This window comes from Zootoca vivipara, chromosome 13 (assembly GCF_965207765.1).
Source record: "Zootoca vivipara chromosome 13, rZooViv2.hap1.1, whole genome shotgun sequence".
Taxonomy (NCBI): domain Eukaryota; kingdom Metazoa; phylum Chordata; class Lepidosauria; order Squamata; family Lacertidae; genus Zootoca; species Zootoca vivipara.
Window position 1 is genome coordinate 31368319 of NC_142596.1, and position 19738 is coordinate 31388056.

The following is a 19738-nucleotide window of genomic DNA, read 5'->3' on the forward strand; positions in this document are numbered from 1 at the left end:
CAGTTAAGAGAGTAGCAGGAAAGAGGCTGCTTCCTTCATTCCCCGCACCAAGAGCTTTTCATCCTGGCTGGAACAGACTACAGGGCTCGTTGGACCTGACTAGCCTGACCTAGCAAGACAATTCATCTCTGAGGCAGCTTCCAGTAACCTAGAGAAGAACTGGTGTGGATTTGGCCATGAGTTCGACAGCCTCCCCATTCTTCTCGAAAGCCCTCTTGCTCCTGGGACCGTTTTAACTTTACATAACCTGCCTGCACTGCACCAAAAACACCACACACACACACACACACACACACACGTGTGTGTAGGATAAATATGAAGAATCACTGAAGATTTGTAACACCTGCAAGAAGGGAATTCTGTGCATTTATTTTAACCGAGTACTGTTGGCCTGCAGCTGCCTAAGACATTCAGCTATGAATCTGGGAATATGTACAATTCACAGAGTGTCTCTCCCTGTCCTTAAAAGATCTGAGCTTTCGGTCATCCGGAGAGCCATAACTCTCCAGGTGTCTTCTGAGCGAGTTCTCGGTGAAACAGATGAAGCCCCAAGAGCAGCTTTTTATGTCTCACTTGTTGATATATAAGTAGCAGGCATCTGAGAGGGGGGAAGATGGAAAGGTCATTAAAGGGAGAGGGGATTTTAATCCAGGCTGGCGTGGATCAGTGATTGATGGCACCTCAGGCAGCGCCATGCCCAAAGTATGTGTACGATCCCTTCTGGACTAGGATAACAAGGCTGACAGCCCACAGCACAGCGCAAGCTTAACGCGTGAAACCAGCATTTCCTCCCAGACCACACATGTGCACCTGTTGCAATGCTGCCTGCAGCTGAGGAATGGGCGGCAGTTAAACACAGAGAAGGGGCTGCAGGCACTGCTACCAGCAGGGTGTGTTTCTGGTTGCAACGCACATGCACATACAACTCCAGCAGTGTGTGTGTGTGTGTGTGTGTGTCTATGTCTGTGTGTGTTATTACATTTATATCCTATCTGCTTTCAGAGCTCAAGGTGGCATACAAAGTTCTCCCTTCCCACCAGTTTAATCTTGTGAGGTAGGTTAGACCAAGAATGACTGGCCCAAGGTCACATGGTGAGTTTCATGGCTCAGTCAGGATTCAAACTCTGGCCCCGCAGGTCCAGCCCTCTGACTGCTATGCCGCACTGGCTCTCAAACCATTCTGGGAACTGTAGTTTGTTAAGAATTACTAGGAGGCCCCTATTCCCCTCATGCAGGTAAAATCCCCAATGTTCACAAGAGAGTGGCTCTTATACCACTCTGTTAAACTGAACTGAGAGGCAGCGACTGGCCCAAGATCAACCTTGAGCCTAGCCCCTTAGAGGAAAAGGTGGGATAAAAATGCAATAAATAAATATGTGAATGGGCGAAATGAATTCCTGATTTCCACAACAACACTGGAAATGTGCAGGATTTACTATTGAGAGCAACAAGTGGTTTGTTGTTGTTGTTGGTGGTGGTGTGTGTGTGGGTGTGTGTTGTTGTTGTTGTTGTTGTTGTTGTTGTTGTTTTAAGAGAATGGCAAAACGCTTCTGGTTCGATCCTTGTATGGGACAGCTGCATATTCCTGCATTGCAGGGGGCTGGACTAGATGATCCACAGGGTCCCTTCCAACTCTACAGTTCTATGACTCTATGATTCCATAGCACATTCCTAGTCCTAGCAGCTGGGAGACAGGCTGGAAAGTGTGGGGGACAATGACTACTGAAACCAGGTGCTGCAGTAAAGGAGGGGCTTTGGTTCTCAATGTGGGTAGTACCACCCCCGGGGGGGGGGGAATAGGGGAGTGCTAAGAGCCAAGAGGAGGGGTAAATGACTATCAGACGTCAACAAGCTAGTATTACTGGATCAAGTTCACCAGTTTTGTTGAATTCATTAAACGGAATAGTTTTAATTTGATTGTGAATAAATGTGCAGTTAATTGTTACTGTTTTGAATTCCATTGTATTATTTTCTTCTTTAGTGGGTTCGTGCAAATCTGTATTCTGAATAATGCCTTTTACAGGGCAGAAGGTCACTGAGGATGAGCTTATTGAACCAAGGGGGCAGTGGCCCAAGACAATTTGGGTACCTTTGGGCCATAGGTTTCCACAGCTGGGAGTTACAAAGGAAGCTGCCTTCTACCAAGTTGGACCACTAATCCAACTAGCTCCATATTGTCTGCACTGAGTGTCATCAGCTCTACAGGGCTGCAGACTGGGAATCTCTCCCAGCTCTCCATGGAGATGCCGGGGATTGAACCTGGGACCTTCTACATGCAAAGCAGATGCTCTAACCACAGAGCCATGGCCCTTTCCCCATGAATGAGGGCTTCCTTGAACCACCTCATGACAAGAACATGTATGTGAGTGTGTGTGTGTGTGTGTGTGTGTGTGTGTGTGTGTGTGTGTACACACACACAGGCCAATATGCACACACTGGCATTTCTCACCAACAAATTTGGCTCGTGGGGCTGCAGGATTTTAATTTGATGTTAGCTCCGTAGACAAAAAACAACAACAACCACATTGTTTTGGGCGGAGACCAGTTTTTGCAAGCAAACCGGAACTGGCCAATTCGTCTGTTTGTTGCCTTGAGAGCAATTTCTCAAAAAGCAGTCTGGGCTGTTTGCTTCCCCGCCTCCCCGTCCCTACCTTCAAAAATAATGGCAGATGATTAAACCTTGGCTGAATGTAGCAGGTGCAGTTTTGTCTCATGCTTGAGGGGTCCCTTGATGCTGGAAGCAGAAAGCGGGGAGGGGAGTCTTGATGGGTTTTGCAGACCATGGAACCTCTTGGGATGATGGTGGTGGTGTCATGGCAGGGGCAAGGGGAGGAGCTTACTGGATCAAGCCCCTTCCCCTTGTCCAGGAGGAAGGGAATTGGGAGATGGACAGCTCTGAAGGGGGGGGGGTTATTTCCCTGTCTCATTTTTTTTAGTTGGAGAGACTAAATGCAAGAGGGAATCACAGAAAGCTGAGAGGCTCCTTGAGATGCCCATTATCAATCCAGTATTGCAGGACAGAAAATCTTTAACCCCTTAACTGCCTAGTGTGCTGAAAACCTGTAGCCCCGCAGGGCAGCCTAAACATGTAAGAAAAAGTGATAAGAAAAGGTGGTCATTTATTCTGCTGGGGTAGAAGGTACAAAAGATTTCAGCTACCCTGTTTCCCCTGTATTTTAAGACGTAGTCATAAAATAAGCCATAGCAGGATTTTCTGTGTTTCTCAGAAAATAAGACACAGTCTTATATTTATTTTTCCTCAAAAAACACACACTATGGCTTATTTTCAGGGGGTGTCTTATTTTTTTTCCTCCTCCTCCTCCTGCCGCGGCCAGCATTGCTGCTGCACCTATCACTATGTCTTATTTTCGGGGTATGGTTTATATACCTTGAATGCTTAAAAAACCTGCTATGGCTTATTTTATGGCTACGTCTTCTTTTCAGAGAAACAGGGTTTAAGCATTCAAGGAATATAAGCCATACCCCAAAAATAAGACATAGTGATAGGCACAGCAGCAATGCCGGCCATGGCAGGAGGAGGAGGAAAATAATAAGACATCCCCTGAAAATAAGCCAAAGTGTGCTTTTTTGAGGAAAAATAAATATAAGACTGTGTCTTATTTTCAGAGAAATACGGTATACCGGAACATCACACAGATCTTGAGGCCTAGGCCATTTGCAGGATAGGGTTCTTAAACTTTGAAAAATGCAAAGGAATTACTGTCTTCCCAAAGTGATTTTTAAATTTCATCTCCACTTATAATGGAAAGCAGGCAGTAATCACCTACCAATGCACAGCCCTGGTTAATAGCTGAAGCCTGAGGTGAGATATCATGTTAATCAAGCACTTCAATTAGCATTTAGTTAGGAGAGATTCAAATAAAAACCTCTCCCACAGCCCTCAGCTCACACTTGAGACTATACCCAAAGGTTTGTTAGATTCAAGTAGAAATGCATAGCTGCCAAGTTTTCCCTTTTCTCGCGAGGAAGCCTATTCAGCATAAGGGAAAATCCCTTTAAAAAAGGGATAACTTGGCAGCTATGGAAATGGGAGGAGGGGTCAGGGGAGATTTGATTCAGTTTGTATTTAAAGGTGAACCAAGTTATTTTACACCATCTGAAACAATATGCGAACTGAAGCACAGTGATCTCTTGAAATTGTTACTTCTCCAAATTTTGCAATGTTGTTCTCCAGCCGAGACATGTGAGGGGGGGATTGCCCCCCCTGGCCACATGGAGGAAATTCTTGCTGCCAACAAGGATTCCCCGGGGAAACGGTCAACTTACAAGTCCAATGTATACTTGGAGCAAACAAATGCAAAATGAAACAAATATAAGATGGGGAGGGGGAAATTCACTTACTGCTCCAAGCATGATTCTGAAGATAAGCCATCGATAGCCCCAGATGACTATGCGGGAAGGTGGGGTTCGTTTGGGCAACTGGGAAAGTGTCCAGAGAGGGCAGAGGAATATTCCTAAAAAACCTGTCTCCAGAAGCTGAGATTCCCATCCTAGAGGAGAAATAATGGGAGTTACACATTAGTTTGCTGGAGAACTAAGTGACAGTTCACCTGCAACATACAGCTTTATTGTCAGCAGGGTGATGGTCTCTTGTTAAGCTGAGCGATCACAATGTTTGGGCATAAGCGGAAGGCAATACCTCCCAGGTTACGCAGCTTCCAAAGAGGTAGCCTGCTTCAGCAAAAACAAGAAAGGCTACTTTTTATTTCATATCATGAGACACATTCATTTATTTAGAAGCATTTACAAACCACTTGACATTTCAAACATCTCTTTCAAACAGTTTGAAAAACAAACAATATAACATTAAAACAAAAAAATGCAGAATAAAACCAATAAAACAGTAGTTACAGATGAAGCAAAAATCTGGGAGATCTAAGCAGATAAAACAGGGTCCAGTCTTATAGGACAGGAAAGCCTGTGCAAAAAAACCAGAGCCTTCAGCAGACACCTAAAGCAACCGATAGCTGCTACTTCACATATGGAAGAGGAAAGGGTTAGGCAACAGCAGAAAATGTCCATTTTCAGGTCACTGCTCTATGATGGGCATGTGGGGCATGCTGCCAGCAGCAGAATTTTCCCCCAGATGACCTAAGTCAATGGTTCCAAAGAAATTTCGCCGCTTGGTCCTATAGATTCATCTCCAGTGACCCCTACTCTATAAAAAGCATTCTTCAGAATAAAGGTTTGCACAACCCACTAAGAAACATAATAACACAATACAGTTCAAAACAGCAACAACTAATTGCACGTTTATTCAAAAACCAATTAAAACTATTTAGTTTAAGTAATTCCACAACACTGATGAGTTTGATCCAGTGGCACAAGTTTCTCCGATAGTCACCCACAGCTCTAGCACCCCCCTGCTGATCCCACTGGAATCATAGCATCCTTTAGGTAATCTCATTGCCACCCAGGGGGTGGTACCATCTACTTTGGGAACCACTGATGTAGAGTAACATTTGCACTGGGATATTCTTTTCAGTCACCCACCAAAGTTCCCTGCTTATCAAATGTGTTAGAGAGGTAGAATTCCATCCCATGTCATACCAAGTTACAATATTTGCATTTTATTTCCCTTCCAGCTCCAGCAAAACACACACAACATAAAATATCCAAATGATTATTAAGAAAAGGAGGGAGGGGACATAAAAAGAGTTTACACTGATGAAAGCAGACTTTTGTAGAAGGGCCTTCACTCTGATTAGTTATTAGTGGGAGTTCTTTGTTCTCTGTTGCTTTGTACTTGATTAAAATTCAATAAAATATATATTTTAAAAGACAAAATAAGAGGGTCTGCCCTGTTACTATTTCAGTGTGAGCAAAACAACTAAGTCGCAGGTTGAACAAAAAGACATACATCTCAGTAAAGTAAATGTGACAGAAATAATAAACAACCCAATTGCTAAGTATCAGTTAAATGAATCCCAATAATTAAATGAACAGCATACATATATGTGTAGAAAAGGTATATAAATAACAATAGATTAAATTCCAAATATGAATAGGTAAAGGTAAAGGGACCCCTGACCATTAGGTCCAGTCGCGGACGGCTCTGGGGTTGCAGCGCTCATCTCGCTTTACTGGCCGAGGGAGCCAGCGTACAGCTTCCAGGTCACGTGGCCAGCATGACTAAGCCGCTTCTGGCAAACCAGAGCAGCGCCTGGAAACGCTGTTTACCTTTCCGCCGGAGCGGTACCTATTTATCTACTTGCACGTTGACATGCTTTCGAACTGCTAGGTTGACAGGAGCTGGGACCAAGCAATGGGAGCTCACCCCGTTGCAGGGATTCAATCCACCGACCTTCTGATCGGCAACCCCAAGAGGCTCAGTGGTTTAACCCACAGCGCCACCTGCGTCCCTCTGTATATGAATAAGGTTTGTCCTTATTTGTATGTACACATTCCAAACACGTGAATTTTTGACATATTAATTCTACTGCTGGTTTTAATATTAATTCTACAGTTGCTTAGAACTTGTACAAAAATATTAACTCTTCTGTTGGTTAAAATATCAATCTTACTATTGTTTGGAACTTGAAGGGCCACCTTAGGCAAATATATAATAGGAGAAATAAGTACACCCTTGCTGAAGCAAGATTATTCCATAAACAAGAACCTTCCCAATTTACACATGCTGGAGACAATTTTAGCTCACAAACTCTGCTGAGTATCCTTCACCTATACTGTCCCTTAAGTCAGTGTTTCCTAAATTCCTGACAGCAGAGAGAGAAAAACATTCTGAATTGAAACTGAAAGAATGATTGACATATAGGTATATTCCCCCCTCTCAAAAGTAAACCTATTGCCTGTCCTCAGAGCCCAGTCTCCAAAATACATCAGGGCAAGCACAGAAAAGGAATTCATCCAGAGTTGCAAGAGGAAGCTTGGCACAGGGAAGAGTGAACGAACGAACCAGGTTGCTTCTGATAAAGGTATCACTGCTGTTATAAAGGTGGCCGGGGCAGAGCAATGAATCATACAGAGATGCAGCAGGCAGCCTCCTGGTGGGAAGAGACTGAAGCTCACAGAAGCTTTTATTTATCTGTTATAGGACATGCTATCAGGTCTCTCAAAGCACATTACGGTGCCTGCTGATGTGTTTTGGGAATCGCGGCATCGCATAATTAAAGGGCTGTTGAATAACTGAAAATGTGCAGATCTTGATCTCATGATGAGCAAGACTATTTTTTTAATATTGAAGGAAAGCAAAAAATAACCATGAATGGAACAGCACCGCCCCACAGCCTTTTTGTTCTGCTAACTGTAGACCCAACAATTCCCTTCAATTAAAACTTAATGACTGTTTTCCCCTTCGTGATTGAGCTTTGATTATAAAAAAGGGGGGGATTCTCATTTTCTCTGCACACATCCTGTGGTTTCTAGGAGATAACACTCACTGCCAAAGCCAGCACTTTTCGTGGAGCAGAACGCAGATCTGCAGTTGCAAAAGCAGCTGCATCAGAAAGGCGAGGGGAGACAGCAGAGCTTGAAAGGTTAATTGTTCCTGACAGCGGCCACAAATAGCAGTTATGGGCTCTGAACTGGCACCCGAAGGGTAGTATATCTCACTTGATTCAGCCCAAACAAGAACCCCAGTGTTACCAGGGCTTTCACATGCTAATTAACACAACCCTATTCCAGAAAAAGCAACTGGGTCCACTGGATCACCACACGACAGTGCATTATCTCCCCACCCCAATTCTTCAACAGGGATCCTGCAGACCACATCAGCCCCCTACCTCATTCTCTCTCCCCCACCCACATCACCCAGCACCACTGCCCCATTCATTTTCTTCTCAGCTGCCCTAGCTCCAACAACCACACTCCCTTTTGTCTGTGGTAAACACACATCTGTATTAAGAGGAAGTCACAGGTGGGGAGTCTCTGGCCAAATGTCAGGTCTCTTTATCTGGCTCTTTTGGACTCTGCCCAGGCCATGGCCTTCACGGGCCATGCTCTGCACACACTTCAGGGGCTCTTGCCTGGCTGGACTGCAATTCTGCCTCTTGTTTGCTTGAATGGAGAACTATTGATTCTGTGTAAGCAGAAGCCTGTGTGTGTGGCTGGACATTAGCCTATAGTGTAAAGAGAACAGCCAACTGTTTCACCTGGCCCCACCCGCAACTGGTATGCGGCCCTCGGAGGGTTGCTAACAGGCCCTCGGATGTAAAGGAGCAGTGTGTTATCAGCATACTGATGACAACTTACTCCAAAACTCTGGATAACCCAACTCAGTGGTTTCATGTAGATGTTATCAATAGCATGAGGGATATAACTGAACCTTGAGGAACCCCACACAGAAGGCTCCGCGGGGCCGAAGAACACTCCCCAAGTATCACTTTCTAGAAACAACCATACAAGTAGGACCAGAGCCACCTCCAATCAATGCCACCCACCCCTAGCTCGGACAGCTGCTCCAGAAGTATACCATGGCCGATGGTATCGAAGGCCACTGAGAGGTTGAGGAGAATTAACAGGGACACATTTACCCTGCCTCGCTCCCAACAGAGGTCATCACACAGGGTAACCAAAGCAGTTTTCGTGCCAAAACCAGCCCAAAGCACCAACTGAAATACATCTAGAAAATCAGATTCCTCCAAGAGCACATGGATCTGGTTCATGGCCACCTGCTCAAGAACCTTGCCCAAGAAGGAGAGATTGGAAAAATGTACCTGTGCTGCAAATACAAATAATAGTACAACATACAGCATGTTTTATGTTGTACTACAAGAAGGATAGATTGGCAACTGGCCAGTAGTTACTTTGATTTTCCAACTGTAGGGAGGTTTTCTTGAGGAGTAGTTTTACCATTGCCTCTTTCAAACCACCACCCCCCACCACGGCAAGGGAGCATTAATCATCTCCCTGGCCCAGCTAGTTGTCCCCTCCCTGCAAGTTTTGATGAGCCAAGAGGAGCAAGGTTCCAGAGTGCATGTGGTCATCTTGACTGATTCAAGCATCTTGTCCATATCCTCAAGCCTCATCCAACACAACAGGACTAGACAGAGAAGAAGAAGAAGAAGAAGAAGAAGAAGAAGAAGAAGAAGAAGAAGAAGAAGAAGAAGAAGAAGAAGAAGAAGAAGAGGAGTAGTAGTAGTAGTAGTTTGGATTTGATATCCCGCTTTATCATTACCCGAAGGAGTCTCAAAGCAGCTAACATTCTCCTTTCCCTTCCTCCCCCACAACAAACACTCTGTGAGGTGAGTGGGGCAGAGAGACTTCAAAGAAGTGGGACTAGCCCAAGGTCACCCAGCAGCTGCATGTGCAGGAGCGGAGACGTGAACCCGGTTCACCAGATTACGAGTCTACCACTCTTAACCACTACACCACGCTGGCTCTCTGGGCACCCCTTGAGATTCGTCTGATATAACAGGAGTTAAGATGCCAGTAGATACAAGCGATTTTGTCCTCAAAACACTTTGCAAACAACTCACAGTGAGCTACCATCAGTTCTGCCACCTCCTTCGGGGCAGACATCCCAGAAAAGCTCTGCCAGACGACACAATGAGGATACAATGGAGGCAGTGTGTATACTTTGCTGCCTTCACTGCCACTAAGTAGGCTTGATGATGAGCCCTCACCAGTGTTCGATTGCATTCAACCAGTTTTCCTCTACTCACGTTTGAGCCACCTAGCTGCTTGCATCCACACCCTAAGCTCTGGAGTGCTGTTGTACCGAAGCCCCATACTGGCAAGTGCTCATGTGAGTTTTGATTTAAAACATCTGGCAGGCACTGGGTTCTCCAAAGCTGACCTACTGTATATCCTTCTTAAAGTGCAGTGCCCAGAACAGGACACAGTACATCAGAGGAGATCCAAGTAGCATGGAACAAATGGAAGAACCGCTTCTCGTGACCTGGAAACTCTGGTCCCAGTAACACCCACTAAAACTTCATTAGCCTTTTTCTGCAGCCAGGTCACACTCCTGGCCAGCATTCAGCTCCGTCGCAGAAGAACAATCCTGTTTAAATACCACCTGGACGAGGATTTGCAGCGGCCCTGAGAGTCACCAAAAGCACCAGCGTAAGACACGCAGGAGAGCGGGGCTCTGTTCCAACGTGGAAAATGAACAGTGCCTCCAAATGGCATTCCCATCAAGTACTTGTGAACCGCTCTTCATAGTGCAGATGGGGGCCCAATAGGTGCAATTCTGAATTGTGTGTCTGTGTCAACTGGGGGTGGGGAGGCCACATTGGAGCCTCCGAAACCACAAGACCACACAGCAGGCTCCTTTGCTTCCCCTTCCTTTTTCTTGGATCCCGGCTGCTGGCAGGGGCTCACCCACTAGATTTTAATTTCTACCTGGCACAACACACACCCTTAGGCATTTTATTATTATTACTATATCAGGCAGGTGAGGAAGGGACTCCAAACCCAGTAAGGGAAAAGGGGAGGGGGTGTACAGCTTAGAATTTCACCCAATGTACCAGAATGCCTAATGGCCTGTAATTCGCTGCATGGAAATTTATTAGGGGCTTTTTGGCCTAGAAGGCTGATCTCCCCCACCCCTCCTGGTGCACCTGCCAGGCTTCTTCCAGAGCTGAATTCCTGGCACTGCCATCTTCTGGGGATGGTTCCAACATCCCAATCTCGTTTTAAAATGTGCCAGGATTTATTTATTGAGGTGGATAATTCCATCATGCAGCTGGAAAGGGCTTGGAAGGAGGGGTGAAGAGAATCTTATTGATGAGCCAGCCTGGAGTAAACAGAGCTCCCCCAGCTGTTAAAAAAACACAAAATAAATTCTTAAGTTACCCACTGACATCAGCAACAGCTGAGACAGTGATCAACAGCGTTTAATGGTCAGTGAGGCCAGAGGGCACCATCATTTCAAAATATTCAACGTACTGTACTCGGCAGCCCCCAGTTTGGAAAATGTCTTTTATTTTTAATAATTTTATTGGTTTAAAAAAAATAATGCCCCTTTAACAAAAAATATCAAGGTATACTGTGAAAATGCACCATAGGAATACAAAGTCTGCAGTCTGAAGTGTAGAATATGATTTAACCCAAAACAAACCAAAAATGTCTAGATGTCTGTGAAAATTCAAGATTGTTTTCCTTATTCGTATAATCAATAAAACAGCACCAGTCAGTTATAAAGGAGTTTTTGTGTCTCTGTCCTTCAGCTGGTCATATTTTGCTGTTCTTTCAGCCTTTGGTCAACAATGGCTACTGCTAACTGAGCAGTTTTTACAGATTTGGGTATCACTCTAATAGTCCTCTTCTTCCCCACAAATTTGTCTCATCTCCTTTCACAGCCATTAGCCTAAGGAAAACACAATAATAAAGGGAAAACCCAACTTCAATATAACCAGTGAGGAAGGGATTCCATTCTCTCACTTTGATAGTGAGATTACCTTACAGGAGCCAATGGGAAACATATTTTCCCTCCTGAACTCTGCTCAAGTAGCACAAGTCCCCATCAACAGACCCAGACTTTTCCACAATGAATCAAGCAGGCCCGATGTCTGCACATGAAGCTGGGGAGATATGGCATCACACCTTGCTAGGAATTTGCAAGCAAACACTGGAGAACGGTCATAGTTCAGAGGCACAGTACACACTTTGCATGCAGAAGATCTCCGGTGGCACTACTGAGTTAGATGAGCCAATGTTATGACCCGATATGAGGCAGCTTCAAAACACACACACACACACACACACACACACACCCTTCTAAGCATTAAAACAAACCTCCCAAAAGTATCATACCTCAATATAATGGTCTAAATATCAGCTGGGAGCCAACAGAAGGAAAACAGAGCAGTCAGCCACCAGCAATGAAAATGAACACTCCGCCATCTTGACAGAGCATATTGGCAAGAGAAGTCCCACGTACAATGCTGTGACATTTGGGGAGCTTTTTAAAGGGAAACCACAAATACACATAAAAATTATCTTTGTTAAGGATACCCCTTCTGGGCTCCGCTGTACCCTCACCCAGCCACTCCCGCCCCACTGCCCAGCGGCCCTCTCTGCATACTGATACTTCTGGGAACGAAAGGGTCGCATTGTTGACCCACCTGCTCCCGTTTTCTTTGGTTGGGTCTCGTCAAATTTCAGCAGCTGCAAGGGCAGGACAATGAGCGCTACTGTTATCTAGGCAGAGGGAATGGATGCAATTTAAGATGGAATAAAATAAAAAATGGCACGGATTTCAACGGCTGCACTCGCCTCACACGTGTTCAGAATGTACGGTACGTGCGCCTAACTGGGTGCAGAAAAATAAGCCAATTTTCTTTCTTTCTTTTTAAAAGAAAGTATCTTCTTGGAAAATGCTGGAGAATGCCACAAACGTTACTGCTTTTCGGTCAAGATCACATGCATTAAACTTAAATCTGTCACCCTTCACACACTTCGAAAAATCTTCCAGAAATCAACCATATAAACCAATGTTTAACGACCAACATCTGTTGGCTGGAAAATCTCTCTCTGGCTACACATTTGTGAGGATGCTTCATTAAAGACCATGCAGTTGTTGACCAAGATGAGGTGGGAGAGACTTGTGTGAAATTGGACAAATCGACTGCCCATCCACTGTCTCCCCTGGCGGGTCATTAGTCCCCTGGGTGTAATTTGGGAAACATTCTGAAGAACGCATGAAAGAATCCGCATTACCAATACAGAATGCATTGCAAACGGAAAGCTATTCAGTCCACACACACCACACATTCACACATAGCAATTTAAGACATGCACACTTACTACGGAGTATGCCCCACTGAACATAATGGGACAATGCTCCCAAGCAAACTTGTAAAGCATTGCACAGTTTTGGTGGGAAAGCACGCACGCACACACACACACACACACACACATCCCACAAATTTATGGGGGAATGGGCTATATTCCTTATGTTCTGCAATAATAAATTACCAGGACAATGTACAATTGTGTGATGTGTTTGATCTATCGTAATCTTATAAATATTATTCACATTTCTGTGTTGTAAAATAAATAAATAAAGCAAACAAGCAAGCTGGCAGCAGAAAAATAATTTTACAGACTGGTACAAGTAGCTTCATTAAAGGAATGAAAAAAAAACAAAGCTTTGGAATGTGAACTAGAAACCACCTTTTATGTTCCTATGGATGAATTGAAGTTTAGCTTTGGCTATACATTTGTACATCACTTCCCGCTCAGTGTAAGAAACTCCAATATATAAGCTGGGCACCAAATGGCTCCTAAAACCAGGATACAGTCACCAAAATAGAATGGTTAGCTGCCATTTGGAGCCAGATGGCTCAAAAGTCGTATTTTTCAATACAATTTCTTGATTCCTGAAATTTGTACTGATTGTGCAGATAAAATATCATGGATAGAATTCTAAAGGATGTGTTGCTAATCTGTGGATACAGGCACGATCCAAGGATTCCCAGGCATGCGCATCCAGATGATGGAGACGTCACGTACCAACCTGGCACCTGGGCATCTTCGCTTGGTTGCAGTAAACACTGCTTATAAAAAGCCCCCTCCCCACATGATGATATCTATATCAACTGTAGATTTAGTTGCTTTGTATGTCTGTTAAAGGTTAGGATGCTCAGAAAAACACACACTCTTTCAGCGTTCATTAAAACAAGAGTCTTGCTGTTTATGCAGACATATACCCCTTTCTGAACATTGTTATTGTAATTTATTTCTAAAGCACTGAAAATCTCTTTCTGCCTCCTCTTCTACTTCTTCAATAGGCTAGCGGACGTCACGCCACAATAAATTCATCACGCCTTCACAGCGCCACAAAACTCAGCCCTCTCTCCCCCTCCACCATAGTTTTTCAAGCAAACCCTTGAACAAGTTATAAGCCCGGTTTGCTTTCGAGGTCAAGCCTACGGAAGATAGTACAGAGATTCCAGTCAAGAGAAACCTTTCTCCGACTGTTCCACAAACAGAAAAGGAAAGGCAAGAAAAGCTTCCATTAAAAATGGGGGGGGGGCGGAGGAAACCACCCGTAATTCTGAAGGGAGCCGCAAATCGTAATGGGACGTGGGGTCATTCCGTTTTATGGCGCGACTTCGTTTATGAAAGAAGAAAACTCGAGAATCAAAAGGCCCATCCATCAAGTCCACTTGACAAGGAAATAGCTGAAGAGTTGAAGGTGGTCAGGGGACCATTTCACCGCAACACCTAAAGAGAATTTCCCAGCGGAGAGAGTGGTTAAGAGTCTCTCAATCTAAGCTTCAAATTCAATGGCGCCACAGCCTTCTAAAGTTACTCTTCTCAGCCCCACAAGCATCTCAGCCCCACCCCCCAAAAAAACAGTTCCTCTACCCCCTTCCTCTACTCCACATCACCAGATTCGTAGAAGAGGGGTTTTCAAAAAGGCCACTCATCAAGTTGTTCAGACCTCAGTCAAGCATCACCAAATATATCCTCTCACATGCCCAGAGGCTTAAAAAGCTAACACTTTTGGGTTATGGTGTCAGCTTCCAGCCAGTGTTCCTAGGGTTCCCTCTGGCATGAGGGGATACCCTAGACCCCTCCCCAGAATTTTCAGCTTTTATTTAAGTGCAGGCACAAAAAACAAGCCACTAGCCTTATTTTATTTTTTTACTTAAAAAGGAAAATCACAGCCACAAGGCATGGACCAGAAATGGTCCACAAGTTTTATTCTGTGGAATACCTACATGCATGTGAAAAACAGTGTTGGTGTGAGGAGTTGGTGGACTCTACTTCATTGGAGGTTTTTTAAACAGAGGTTGGCCAGCCACCTGTCAGGGATTCTTTAGCTGCGATTCCTGCATTGCCGGGGGCTGGACTAGATGACCCTTGGGATTTCTTCCGACTCTACAATTCTGTGATTCTACAAAGACTGGGTGCAGAGGCTGTGTGTTTCTGAAGAAGAGTTGGGTGCATTTGCCACTCCATAGTTCTTAGAGCCCCTGCTCAGCCATAAAACTCACTGGGTGACCTTGGGTCAGTCTCTGTGCCTCAGCCTGCTGTGGGAACGAGTTCCATAGTTTAAATATGTGCTGCGTGACTTTCTTTTCTCTGTCCCGAATCTTCTGACACTCAGCTTCATTGGATGTCCACAAGTTCTAGCATTATGATAAAGAAAGAAAAACTTTTCTCTATCCCCTTTCTCCATGCCTTGCATAATTTTTATTGAAGATTTCCTTGGTTTACAAAAGTACGTGCATCGTCTCTTTTCTCGGGTCGTAAAGTATTTTCTATATCCGAAGGGGAAGCAATCCTGGGAGGTGACCTCAACCTAAATATGAGAGGCACCCCCCTGAGAGACAGCCTTGCATAATTTTGCCTCTCACTTGCCTTTTCTCTAAACTAAATAATCCCAAACACTGCAACCTTTCTTCATAGGGGAGTCACTCCAGCTTAACCCAATTAAGCAATTCATTTTAATATTGCTTATGCTAACATTGTACTGGCTTCTGGTCTGTAACCTAGAGTCACCACCAATCAGATGAACCAGTGGTCTGACACTGTACAAGACACCTTCCTAACCTCCTACTTATATAAGCCGGCTATTCAGAACCATGAGGACTGGAATCTTACTTTAAATTTAGGGGAAGGACTGTAGTTTGTGGTAGAGCACCTGCTTTGCATTCAGAAGGTCCCAGGTTCAATCCTCGGCATCTCCAAGTGAGAGTAGGAGAGCCTTCCTGAATAAAACCATGGAGAGCTGCTGCCACTCAGTGTAGACAATACCAAGCTATATGGGCCAATGGCCTGATTCAGTATAAGGCAGCTTCCTAAGTTCTTGTGCTGAGCAACGATCTCAGGGTAGAAGGAGAAATTAGGGTGCTATAAATTTGCAGGAGGCAGGGTGACAGAAGAAAGACCCTGTCCAAAGGCAGACTTCTGTAGAGGCTTAACTCACCCCACCCCCACCCCTTTTTCAGAAGCATCCAGGAGTTGAAAAACATTATCAACAACTTCAGGGTCTTTTTTTGAAAAAAGAAAAAAGTATATGTGGCACAGGGGGAAACAGAAAGAATTTAGCACAAAACTTTTAAAAGCTCCCAATTACTCTCCAGGGTAGTCATTAGAAACTACTTAGGTGACAGGAAGGCGATATCTAAGTTAATGCAGCAATAAATTAGCTCTCTTCTACCCCTCCACCCCCTCCACCCATCCTCCCTTCCCCTCGTTTTGGAGCAAAGCTGCAAGTGACAGAGAAATCAGTGGGGAAGATTTTAATTCTTCTTTTTAATGCTTAAAAGTTAATGGGTGTCCTGTTTCCAGTTCCGTAGGTGGATGTCATTCTGAGAGATCACTGTGTTATCACATTTAATTAGATCCATCTTAAGGCATCTGAAATGATTTTGATACGCACAGCGAAGTGCAGGAGGTTTTCTGAAGCCCCAGTGCAATGGGGCAGTCAGTCAGTGATGGGCTACACAGCCCAGAGCCCCTTGGAATATTTGCCTGTCATTGGTAGTTAGTGGGAGACTTCCCAGGATCCGGGATTCTATGGCCAGGTTCAAATGCAATGCTCCCAGTCCAACAAACGATAGTTTGCTTATGCACATGTGCCGTAAGCTCCTGTGCAGCCTTCCCCAAAGACTTCCTGTTTGCTATAAAAAGAGCTTCTTGTGATGTGTTTATACTGGGAAACTGTGGTCCGACTGCTCCCTACAAAACCCAGATCAAAGGTTTTGGGAAAACCTTTGAGCTCTCAAGGGCCACATTCTATTGAAGGCAATCTGTTGGGGGCCGCATGCTGGCAGTGGGAAGAGCCGCCCTTTCTCTCTGCCACTTCTTTCCTTGTCTGTTTCTGATGCCCCCTTCTCACCCTCTTCTTCTTCTTCTGTGCCCATTTGGTCTGAAGAAGTCCTGGGTCTGGTCAAAGCATGGATAGGTGGCTGCCTGGGGATAATCTGTATGTTGCCCTTGGGTTCCATGAAGGAGAAAAGTTGGGGTGTAAATGTCAGGAAATAAGTACAGTGGTACCTCGGTTTATGAACACAATTGGTTCCGGAAGTCTGTTCATAAACTGAAGCGTTCATAAACTGAAGCGAACTTTCCCATTGAAAGTAATGGAAAATGAATTAATCCGTTCCAGACGGTCCGCGGTGTTCATAAACTGAAGCGTTCATAAACTGAAGCGAACTTTCCCATTGAAAGTAATGGAAAGTGAATTAATCCGTTCCAGATGGGTCCGCGGAGTACTTAAACTGAAGCGTTCATAAACTGAAGCATGGGTGTAATTGGTTCCGGAAGTCTGTTTATAAACTGAAGCGTTCATAAACTGAAGCGAACTTTCCCATTGAAAGTAATGAAAAATGAATTAATCCGTTCCAGATGGGTCCGCGGTGTTCATAAACCGAAAATTCATAAACCGAGGTGTTCATAAACCGAGGTTCCACTGTACTTAAGTGCCACTTGGGAATCTTTTTTTCTCCATCCTCATAACAGCTTTGAAAGGAATGCCAGCATTAATCCTGTAATGATAGTGATGCTTTCTCAGATGGAAGCTAACCAAAGGTTGGGCAATAGAGGTCGACTTGCTCCCCAACAGTGCACCCCAGGTGCCCTGCACACAAATGCAACATAAAACCACGCTTGCTTTCAGCAAAAACGTTCCAATTCGCATACTTTATTCTGATCCATAAATAATTCCAGATGTTTTATGGATCGCAGCATCCCACTCTCTTGCCACCAGAATCAAGAGTATATACACAAGCTATCCTCTCTGCCCAGTCTTAGCAATTTCTGCTATATATAAATTATTCCATACATATTATGTACCTATATAAAGCTACGGAGTAGGGTTTTTTTTGGTTGGCTCTGCAGAAGAACCACAAAGCCCCTCGGGGCTTGGGGGGAGGGATGCAGGAAGCCAACATTCATTATTAGCAAATCTTAAAGCCATGCAAAGTTCGGGATGAATAATTACACCATGAAAGAGCTCCACTTTCCAATTATCTTGCCCACGCCGATCTCTTTGAAGTTGATTATGTAAGCCAGTACCAGATAATGACGTTTTCTGGTGAATTTCATAACGGGAGGTACGCACAGATTGCATGAAATTGTAACGGGGACAGGATAATGAATACAAGTGATCATTTGTGTGAAGCATCCAAAATGTGTGTGGGGGGGGAGAGTTAAGGATGGGTCGTAGACATGATGGCATGTGTGGCAGAAATGGTAAGATACATAATCCCAGTTCGGGAAAATACATATGGATGATAAATGTGCAACTGATAACTGTCCAGGACCTGTAGCCCTACAGATGTTGCTGAACTGAGTAAGAACATAAGAAGCGCTTGCTGGATCAGGCCAATGACTGGATCAGGCCAATGACATAGTCCGGCATCCTATTCTCGCAGTGGCAAACCAGATGCCGCAATGGGAATCCCACAAGCAGGACTTGAGCACAAGAACACTCACCTATCCTGTGGCTTCTAGAAACTGGTATTCAGAAGCATAGAGGAAGAGCATAGTCATTGTGGCTAGCAGCCACTGATAGCCTTATCCTCCATGAATTTGTCCAATCCTCTTTTAAAACCATGCAAGTTGGTGGCCTCCCATAGCAGCAAGTTCTATAATTTAACTATGTGCTACGTGACAAATGATTTTCTTTTTGTCTTGCCTGAATCTTCCAACATTCAGCTTCATTCAATGTCTGCGGGTTCTGGTGTTATGAGAGAGAGGGGAAACATTTCTCCTTGCCACACATAATTTTATATACTCCTGTAAAATTATACAGCTTTCTCTATACTAAAGTAAAAACAGCCCCCAATGTTGCAGCATTTCCTCATGGGTCATCTAGTCATTCTGGCTGGGGCTGATGGGAGTTGTAGTTCATAGAATCACAGAATCATGGAATTGTAGAGTTGGAAGGGTCATCTGGTCCAACTTCTGCAATGCAGGAATCACAACTAAATAATCCCTGGCAGATGGCCACCCCACTTCTTTTTTAAAACTTCCAGTGAAGGCAGGTCCACCACCTTCCGATTCCATGGTCAGATTGCTCATACTATCAGAATGTTCTTCCTAACATTTAGGCGCAAGCTCCTTCCTTGTCATTTCAATCCACTGGTTAGGATCTTACCCTCTGGAGCAGCAGAAAATAAGCTTGCTCCATCTTCCATGTGACAGCTCTTTAGATACCTGAAGATAGTTGAAGATATCTAGCCACCAAACCTGCTCTATGTCATTTCCATGGCACCAAAATGGATGTACTCAGGGGAAAACTGCCGTTGGCTGAGTCTGAGTGCCAAAACAGAATGTAAATTAAAATAACCAAAGCAGAGACTTCCAACTTTGCATGAGTAGTTAATCTTCTGTGAAAGGAGGGACTTGTACTTCCCCATAAGAAGAATATCTGGTGGAACTTTGCTTAACATGGAAAGGCTCTGCATACGTAGGAAGCTGCCTTCTACCAAGTCAGATCATTGGTCCAACAAGCTCAGTACTTGTCTACACTGACTGGCAGCTCTCCAGGATTTCAGACTGGGGACAGATTAGAAGCACTGTGCATGGGAAACAAATGCTTTACACAGAGATACAGTCCTTCTCCAGGGTGAGCATGTTGTTACATGAGGGGTAAAGTGGTGCTGTGGTCTAAACCACTGAGCCTCTTGGGGTTGCCGATCGGAAGATCAGCAGTTCAAATCCATGTGATGGGGTAAGCTCCTGTTGTTCTGGCCCAGCTCCTGCCAACCTAGCGGTTCGAAAGCATGCCAGTGCAAGTAGATAAATAGGTACTGCTGCAGCGGGAAGGTAAACAGTGTTTCCATGTGCTCCG

At 44.6% G+C, this 19738-nt stretch overlaps 1 protein-coding gene across 2 annotated transcripts in view; it reads right to left on the reverse strand.

The window, feature by feature from the left end:
* LMF1 (lipase maturation factor 1) overlaps positions 1 to 19738 on the reverse strand; it is a 161505-nt gene that overhangs the window by 110510 nt on the left and 31257 nt on the right. For both annotated transcript variants that reach the window (XM_088657377.1, XM_088657378.1), the window contains one exon: positions 4363 to 4511. In XM_088657377.1, coding sequence (XP_088513503.1) covers positions 4363 to 4374 — 12 coding nt within the window. In that variant the 5' untranslated portion in view covers positions 4375 to 4511. The remainder of the gene's footprint in view (positions 1 to 4362; positions 4512 to 19738) is intronic.